Below are 10,249 nucleotides of genomic sequence, written 5' to 3'. Positions count from 1 at the left end.
ATCGCCGGCCTCAGGGGAGTCCGATGACGGTTATATGGAGGGTCGTGAGCTTGGCTTGGAGCAAGAGGAAATTGGCTTATCCTATCGACGATAGAGAGCTGAATGAGTATGATTCGTCCAGAGTCGCTCACACACAGCAGTACAGGTACGTAAAAAGAGTGAAACACGTTGTCTGGCTCAAACCACCCTCAAAAAATGACTTTTTTTCTACGTTGTAAAAAAGTAAAATACGTTGTTTGACTCAAACCCCTGTTAACCCAAAAAAAAAAATGACTCTTTCCTACATCCTTTTCTCTAAAAACAACTCAGTAATACCAATAGGTGAGCAATCACGTTTAGGGTACAAATTGATACTCCACTTGATTAGATTGCATTTTAGAAAATGGGGATGCAATCTATTACTTGTAACAACCGCTTTGTGGCTAACAGTAGCGTGACATGTGGTCCTTGCGATACCCCATCCTTTTCTCTTAAAATAAAGCGCTTAGAGTACAAATCATGTCAAAACATTCCGCATACGAGTTTAAATCTTAGTGACACATACAAAAATTTTGGTGTCCTACGACACCGTTCATAGGAGTTGAGTGTATAAATCTGCGAGTGAGTCTGATACTAGGAAACATGTATGGACAATTCGTATATCCAAGTTATCATCAATTTCTTCTGTGTGTGGCTGAGGGGAGATTGTTGTCGATCTCACCCGATAAGAGATGTTCTGATAGGATTTGTACCTAATCGGCCCCCAACTGGACCGTCAGCGTTATTGCATCACTGATTGCGCGCGCGCACAATTATTAATGTCTCGGTGCAGTGAGGACCCAAAGGCCGCCACAGCGAGCACACATGAGGACATAGATATGCTTACACACACATGTGCCCCCTTATTTGTGTAGGGTTTTTGTCCTCAGTAGCTACCGGTCACAGATTGGCGCAGGCCATAAGATTAAACTTCTTTAAAACTTGAGAATTTGACAATTAAAGTAAAAAATGTTTATATTGTAACATATTGATTCTTCCTTCCACATCAAGAACTGATTGCCATTGTATATATCGATATTTTTATTTATTTTGTATTCTGTTCTATAGGTTTAAAGGTAATCAAGTAAACTTTATATTTTGAGTTCACGAGAAAATATAGAAGTACTTTGGGTACAGATCCTCTCCAATTAGGTGGTTATTAGAGGGTATATATCCAACTACTCTAGTCTTACCTTCTACTTCAATTTCAAGGGATGAGATGATGCCATGAAGGATTACAACCGTCGTCTTAAAAATCATTGTTGTCTTGAAAACTGATATTGTGAAAACCACTAGAACAACAATGAAAATCCTACGTGAGAAATTAAACCGACCCTTAAAATTGGGATGAATGGTAGAGATTCGAATAACTGGACACTCTCTGATTACCACGTAACTGGAGAGGATGGGGTTTATAAAAAATCTCTAATGTTAAATGACGCAAGCTTCGGCTAAAAGAAAATATCAGTGAAGTAGGCATATTTATTAGAAACCGAAACATTCATCGAAGGACAAAAAAAATCCAGACAAACCTGTTGATGAGATAAATTAACAATATTTCTAATTAATTTTCTTCATCTGTACACGCGCGCAGGTGTCTCGACAAAGCCGCGATAATTCCAGCATCCGCTTCAGTCTCCGACCCAGACGACACGGCTGGTAAAATACCGGTCACAAAAACGGCGGCAACCGTAAACCAAGTAGAAGAAGTAAAAATGATAATCAAACTGCTCCCAATCTGGTCCACCTGCATCCTGTTCTGGACCGTCTACTCCCAGATGACGACGTTCTCTGTGGAACAGGCCACGTACATGAACCGAGACGTCGGCTCCTTCGTTTTCCCTTCAGGTTCGCTCTCCGTCTTCCTCTTCCTCACGATCCTCCTAACAACTTCTCTCAACGAAAGACTCCTCATCCCCTTCGCCCGCAAGTTCACGCACAATGTTCAGGGCATGACCAGCCTCCAGCGCGTCGCCATTGGGCTCGTGTTCGGAATGCTGGCAATGGCTGCGTCTGCGGTCGTTGAGAACAAGAGGAGGCGGCTTTTGGTCGAGCGCGGCGTAAAGATCAGCTGTTTCTGGCTTGTTCCTCAGTACTTCCTGGTGGGCACCGGCGAGGCCTTTGCTTACGTTGGGCAGCTGGAGTTTTTCATCAGAGAGGCTCCGGAGAGGATGAAGTCGATGAGCACGGGCCTGTTTCTGACGACGCTGGCGCTGGGGTTCTTTCTGAGCAGCGTGTTGGTTTCCTTGGTCGACGAGGCGACGGACGGAGGTTGGATCAGGAACAACTTGAACAAGGGGAGGCTGGATTACTTCTACTGGATGCTTGCAGTGTTGGGGGTGATAAATTTTATACTGTTTTTGTATTTTGCGAGTAGGCACGAGTACAAGGCTCAGAACTTGGACTGGAAGAATGATCAAGTTGAGGCGAGCAGTGAATCCAAAGGCCAGAGGAATGGGGATGATGGTGTTAAGCAAGTAATAGATGAAGTTCAGGAGTTTGTTTGAAGAAATCAGGATATGAGGTTGGATCAGGAAGTTGTTAATTGTAATACATATGAAGATGTTTAGAAAATTTTTTTTGAGAGTGTTTGCTTGATTGTAAGTTTTTGCCTTCAAACCCAAAGCTCTCCCCTGATTTTACTCTTAAACCAAGTTGTTTATAAACACAAGCAGCCTTGTATATATAACTTTTAACCCAACCTCCCAAATACACTGCGTAACCATGTAGTCCCCCTCTAATAAATTTTGTAGAAGCCTATTTTACCCTTTCTCTCCCTCCATTCTCTGTCCCTTACCTCTAATATTTTTTTTTTGAGTTGGTAAAAAACACAATTAAAATTTTTAATTGCAAAAAACACCATAAAAGTTTAAAATTTATAAAAAACATTCTTAAAAATTTTAAATACGAAAAATTCGCTATAAATTTAGGAATTATAAACAGTCCCCTAAAAGCTTAGAATTTACAATAAGTACACTAAAATTTTCAAATTTGCAAATACACCTTCAAATAAAATTTTTTACAAAAAGCACCCTAACAAAGTCAAATTTTAGAAGAAACACCTAAGAATTCCAAACCTACAAGTAGTATATACCAAAAATCTATTGTGAGCAGCCCCTTAAAGATTTATAATCTGCAAAAAACACCCTACAAATTTTAGCAATTGCAAAAATTACCTAAAATTTTTTCGAAACGCTCTAAGAAAATCAAAATATTAAAAAACATATTGTTGTAAGTTTTGATCTTTTTAGAGTATTTTTGTAAATTTTGACTTCTGAGGTTGTGCAACTTTGACTTTTCAGATTTGTTGTAAAACTTTTAGGTTGTTTTCTTCAAATTAATTCTAAGTTTTTCAAGGGTTGTTCATAATTCCTAGATTTAGGGCGTATTGTTTCTATTTTAAATTTTTAGGATGTTATTTATAAATTTAGAGAGAACGGAGAGAAAGTGATAAAATAGGCTTTTAAAAAAATTTAGAGGGGGACCCAATATTATGTAGTGTATTTGTGAGATTGGGTGTAAAGATAAATACGCAAAGTAGTTTGGGTTTATAGACAAAAATAAAATAACTTGGGTTTAAAAGTAAATCAGGGTAAAGCTTTGGGTTTACAAGCAAAAACCCCTAGTTTTAATTACTCTGGCTTCTCTCTATTTTGGAACTCGTGAATATTATCAAAGTTTTATTCAGTTTGTTAGGATTTATTCTGGAATGTTAATGCTTGGCATACGGTAAACAAAAGGAAAGTTCAAAATATGCATTGATTTCTCCAGAGTTTTAGTACTAGTTAGTGATGTAGGACCTAAGAATCAATTATCGACGTGGGATGCTTAACGGATAATTTCATGGATGAGCAGGACAATCACAAGAAAAATACGCATATATATGTATTATTGACTTACGCAAAAAAAATAATCATATCAACCCAGAAGATGGATCGTACCATATTATATATGTAAATCGCATACCTTGACGAGACGGAACCACCCTGATTGTCAGATTTTTAAAATCCCATCGGTAATACCCAGTTTTGACCGAACTCCGAAAACAACCAGCTTTAGGTTTATTTTTAGTAATAAAATTAGAGCCAATTTAGATTAGAAAATAAAATCAATTTCAATTTAATTTGGACTGATTTCTTCCTTTATTGTAGAGAGTTTTTTAGGTAGTTTTAAATCATTTCTTTCTTTTAGGATTTTTGTTCTTATTAGGAGTAAGCTTTGTTTTTCGATTTAAGAAGAATGACTGTAAACCTCATTAAAAGAACACTTTTACCAATAAAATTTCTCTTTTAATATTTTTTGTGGATTTAAAGTTCTTCGTTGATTCAGAGATCATTCTTTATGGATTCAAAGAGCACCTCTTGGTGGATTTCGAGGTTTATCATTCTCGTACTACATTAATTGGTATCAGAGCTCTTTTTCTTCGATCTAATGGCAGGCAACGAAGCCCCTATTACAAAATTCAGATTAAGACTCGCATGGACTGGCTTGCATTAGCAGTAAAGTATTTGAACCAAGGACGGGTTCAACATCATGTTGATGGTCGCTAAAGATGTGATAAGATTCTGCATGAAGAATTCAACAATGACTTCAACGAGTATGAAGCCGAGCGTCGAAATCATAATCATCAAGACTACTCAAGATGAGATATCTATGATATTTAAAATTTAAGGGTTTATTTAACGTATTTCAATGGGAAACTAGATGTAGAAGATTTTTCTTAATTGGATTGATGAGATAGAGAGATTTTTCGGGTACTTGGGAATCGCAAAAGATTAGAAAATTAAACGAGTAGCCTTCGACTCAAGGGTAAAGCAACTTTTTGGTGGCAATCATTATGTGAGGATTGAGCATATTAATAGAAGCGAAAATCCGGTCATGGAAGAAGATGAAGGAATTGATGAAAGCTCATTTTCTTCCAATATATTATTATGTACTCAATCAATACCCGAGTTCACATTCTGACTGTGATCATGGAAGGATTGAGCAACTCCAATCTATCCCTAAGCAAGACTTTAGAGTTGTGAAGAACATTGAAGAAATAAAGAAAGAAGAACCATCTCAAAAGCTCTACATGAGATGCACTATGATGTAGAAGATTTGTGATGTTATCATTGACAACTATAATAGCAATAATTTTTCACTCGGCAGGTAGAGAAAGGTTTGAAAACAGAGAAATACCCCACTCCCTACAAGATTGACTAGATTTACAAGAGCAATAATGTGCAAGTTGATGATGTGTGTTGGGTACCTTTTTCCATCTGTAGTAATTATGTTGATGGGGGTGCTGTGTAACGTGGTTGAGATGGATGTTGGCCATATGATTTTAGATTGGCCATGGTAGTTTGATGTAGGTGCTTCCCATAGAGCAGAGACAATGTCTATATCTTCAAGAAAGATAGATGTCGAAATGCGTCCATGCCTCTTATAGAAAAGAAGTCATCCATGATAAAGACTACTGATAAGAAAAGATTTTTGGTCTTAGACAGTAAAGCTTTAACATAAGACTTAAAGCTATCTACAGAGGTTTATGCCTTGGTTGTAATAGAAAAGAAGAACCTACCCCTACTGAGATTCCTCCTGAGGTGCAAGCCCCTTTTATAACTGAGATTCCTAATATTGATGGTGGTATGTTAGTGAAGATAGCTATTATGCATGAACTTTTTGAAGCTATTGTGAGTGATATTATAACTGTTAATGTTGTTACAATGGAAGAGAAGGGTAAAATTTGGAGCGAGACAATTGATGATATATGTAACTTGCTTGGTAGAGGGTCCAGGGCAAAGGATCTTAAAGAACTGGGGATGGAGTATTTAGAAAATTCTTCTTTGAAAGAAATGATCATCAATGATTTCAACAATGATGAGATGATACTACCGGCACTAGAATATGAGAAGCAAAGTTATTTTTGATTCAATTTGGATTGATTTATTTTCTTTATTATAGAGAGTATTTTAGGTAGTTTTAAATTATTTCTTTCTCTTAGAAAATTAGTTCTTATTAAGAGCATACTTTGTTTTTTAATTTATGAAGAATGATTGTAAACCTCGAAGGATTATAAACCTCATCGTATTAGATCACTTTTATCAATAAATTTCCTATTATTAATTTTTTTTTCATGATTCAAAGTTCTTCGTGGATTTGAATATTATTCTTTGTGGATTCAAAGAACACCCCAAGGTGGATTCTGAGGTTTTTAACTTTCGTACTATGTTAGTTGGTATCAGAGCCTTGTTTTTCTGATCTGATGGTAAATGATGAAACTCATGTTACCTGAACTGAGTTTGATGAATTAAAGATGAGAGTTACTCAAATGAAGACTTCCATTGACTGACTTGCGCTGGCAGTGGACTGTTTAAATCTAGGACGAGATCAATATCACATTGTTGGTTTCCAAAGATGAGATCCGACTTTAGAAAATAAATCCTACAGCAATGATTGTAGAGGCTACCGAAGAAAAGAGAACTATGATGCTAGGCGATTAAAGATATCATCCTTCAATGGGAAGCTTCATGCTAATGATTTTCTTGATCAGATTGATGAAGTAGATAAATATTTCAAGTATGAGATAACCCAAGAAGATTAGAAAGTTAAATTAATGGTTTACAGACTTAAAGGAAAAGCATCTATATGGTGGGATGAAATATTGATAAATCGATATCATTAAGGAAATGATTTGGTTCGAACGTGGGCGAAGATGAATAAATTATTGAGAGACTATTTCATACCTTCTAGCTACAAATAATGTCTGGTGTCTTTAAAAGATTCTTTTACCTTAGATAACATTGTCCATATATTGAAGAAGGTGGAGGAGAGAACTTGAGCAGAATGTCGAAGGACCTTCGTCATGGATGACTTTGGAGAGTACTTGCACTAGTTATGATTGTGGCAAAACTAAAAAAACCCTAATTCATATCTAAGAAAGAGTTTGGATTTGTAAGACTTCATTAGTTATGTGGATCATAGAGCCAGAGGCATTTAAGATAAAGATTGGTAAGAAGAAGTTTTTTCTAGTGGCAGACAATGAAACACTCACAACCAAAAAGGAAGATTCTGCCACCATAAGATTCATCTTGAAGTGCAAACCCTCATTGTGCATGATTCCTGATGTTGATGGTGATATGTTAATGAAGAAGGATATTATGCATGATATTCTCAAAGGCGTCATGAGTAGTATTACACATGTCGATGTTGTCCTGACAGAGGAGAAGAATATAATAGCGAGTGAATCGATTAATGATATGTGTAACTTGCTTGGTGGAGGATACAGAGAAAAGTTGATGAAAGAATTAGGAATGGAGTATATGAAAAAATTCTTCTTTGGAAGCAATAATCGTCAATTTTCTCAATAATGTTGAGATGATACTTTTGACAGTAGAATATGAGAAGCAACAAGAAAAATATTTAAAGGAGTTTTTCATGAAAACTACAGAGCCACATACCGCCAGTAACATAAACATGTTGTAGGAAAGATTCATTCAAACATTTTATCAAAAGAAGCCCTAGCCAAGGAGGTAAAAGAAATAGATAGAGAAAATCAATGGTAATTACAATACGGATGCTGCACAATGCAGGAGAAGAAAAATATTTGTCAATGAAGCTACTACTCAAGCAAATATAAGCTTGGGGTCTAACTTGTTGTAACAAGGGAAGACTGATGTAGGATGTTTAACAAATAATTTCATGGAGGAGCGGGTCAATCACGAGCTAAATACGAATACATACATATTATTGACTTTCACAACAAACAATTATATCTTCCAAACCAGAAGGTTGATTTTAACATATTATATATATAAATCACCTATCTTGACGAGACAAAGCTAACCAGATTGTCAGATTTTTAAATCGTATTAGTAATGCCCAGTTTGGCTAAAATCTAGAAATAATCAGTTTTGAGTTTATTTTTACTAATAAAGTTAGAGTCAATTTAGCTTAGGAAACAAATTTAATTTTGATTCAATTTAAACTGATTTGTTTCCTTTATTATAGAGGGTCTTTTAAGTTATTTTAAATTATTTTTTTATTTTAGGAATTCAGTTCTTAGTAGGAGTTCAGTTCTTATTTGGGTTGTGTTGTTTCCTTTATTATAGAGTGTCTTTTAGATAGTTTTAAATTATTTTTTTAGGAATTCAATTTTTATTAGGAGTGGACTTTGTTTTTCTATTTAAGAAGATGGATTGTAAACCTCATAATATTAAATCATTTTTTAAAATAAAAATTCTTCTTATGAAATTTTCTTCATGGGTTCAAAATTCTTCACGGATTCAAAGAGTGGCTGATTCTAAGGCTTTCAACTTCCGCAATGTGGTAGTTAGACTATAGAGTATAGGTAAAGACAACGAATTCTCTTTTGCCCTGAAAATGTACTAGTTTGACTGTATATAATAACATTAGTTACTTATTGCAGAACTAGATCATACATCAATCAATCATCTATATTCATCTGCTGATGCATTTAATTAAGGATTGATCTAGATTTTCCAATGTTATTTTCCATAACGTACAGAACCAAACCAATCAGGTAAAATTAAGCAATCAAAGTACTCTTAGGTGAAAATTATCATATGTTTTCTACATGAACATAAATTTTCTTGGGAAAACTTACATATAACAAGTTCCTAACAAAACAAGATCAAATTGTCTCTAGAATGCCAATAATGATGGCATGTAAGACAGAGAAGTCAAAATTTCTGTCTATTTCATCTATTGATCTTGTATAAATACTTGACATGTATTTATACAAATAAAATTTCAAATGGAAAGTAAAATACTTAATCCCTACAAATTCGGAATCTAATTCATGGAAAATCTAAAAATCAAGAATCTCATGGTGCTAGATCAAGAAGATTAATGGGGAGAGGGTGTTACTGGATCGAGATCTTATGCAGTTAGGAATTGTTATTTGTCTTCTACCAATTCTTACCCTCCATCCAAAATTTAAAGGGTAAGTTGAAGGGTAAGGTTGAGCGGGAATATTACTATTAGCAAAACCAGTAACATTAATTACTAATATTGACTAATATTGAATTAATCAGAAATCTGTTTGTAGGCAAATAAAATCGTCTTTATCCTTAACAGAGAAATTCATAAGTTTGCCTACAAGAACATTACTAAAAATAGTAAAAATAGAGAAAAACACTGATATCTCTCAAACCGAAGAGAATTTGGTGAAATGGATAATGGTAAACTGAACTTTGGTCGGTTTGGTCGGCCCCGTCTCATCGAGATAGTCGATTTTTATATATAATTCATCTAATTCTGACTTACTGTTTGAAAGTTATGACCTGTTCTTCGTAGCAAGTTATGTTCCTCAACACTTGAACTTTGCCTGCAAAACTACGATTCGCCTGAACCAAGCCAAGTCTACTTGTTCGCCTGAACATTCAAGGCAAGTTTGTATGATAGTGTGACTTCACCTGAATCAAATAAGTAAAGCCAAGTTCGCCTAAATACTTGATTCTGCAGACAAGGCCAAGTTCGCCTAAACATTAAGCTTTGCCTGAACGAAGTTAAGCTCGCCTAAACGCTTAACTTACTGTAGGCTATCTAAAAATTACTACAGATAGTTGATCCCTACTATTTTCATCGAAAGTTGGTTTCATTGTGGAATTCATTATATCTTTAGCTGATTACAACAAATTCAAAATAAAATAGTCTTTTTATAAGACTTCTTTTACACAATAAAAAGAAGATTACAACTCTCTAGAAAATAACACAGAAATCGTTTATCGACTTCTGCTTTGTGGGACTTTGCCTGTGCCGGGAGTACGTTGGCTCGTGGACCACCGATTCAAAGATTCTGATTGAACCGCGAAGGCTTTTGGGTATTCTTCTTCGTTTATCGAAGTGAGAATCTTAAGCTAATATCTTATCGATGTAAGATGTTCACTCTTCCAAAGATCAAGTAAGAGCTTAGATCTTTAGGAATCGCCAAAAGCTTCTTAAGGATGTTCGTGAAGAATGAAGACTTTCTCTCTTGCTCAAATTCGCCAAAAGCTCAAGCCTTTATCTGCTCTAATTACCTTGGATCTGCCCTAATTGCCTTGGATCTGCCCTCCCTCCTCTCCTCTATGTATAGAGAAGTATTTATAGGGATATAGATACATAACTATTGAAATGAGGGCGAAATAACTGGCCAACAACACTTTCTTTGGGTGCGGCAGCCAGGGGTGACGCGGCTGAAGAAATGCCCTTTTGGGCGCGGCAGTCTTCGCTGCCGCGGCCATTG

The 10,249-nt window shown here is 35.7% G+C and overlaps 1 protein-coding gene across 1 annotated transcript in view; it reads left to right on the top strand.

The window, feature by feature from the left end:
• LOC109835602 (protein NRT1/ PTR FAMILY 6.4) overlaps positions 1–2,660 on the top strand; it is a 3,702-nt gene extending 1,042 nt beyond the window's left edge. Inside the window, exons 3-4 of the mRNA XM_020403573.1 lie at positions 6–145; positions 1,613–2,660. Of these exons, the coding sequence (XP_020259162.1) occupies positions 6–145; positions 1,613–2,525 (1,053 nt within the window). The 3' untranslated portion in view covers positions 2,526–2,660. The remainder of the gene's footprint in view (positions 1–5; positions 146–1,612) is intronic.

This window comes from Asparagus officinalis, chromosome 3 (genome assembly GCF_001876935.1).
Source record: "Asparagus officinalis chromosome 3, Aspof.V1, whole genome shotgun sequence".
In the NCBI taxonomy this organism is placed as follows: Eukaryota; Viridiplantae; Streptophyta; class Magnoliopsida; order Asparagales; family Asparagaceae; genus Asparagus; species Asparagus officinalis.
Note: the sequence above shows the minus strand (reverse complement) of the source record. Positions and strands in the feature narration are given on the sequence as shown.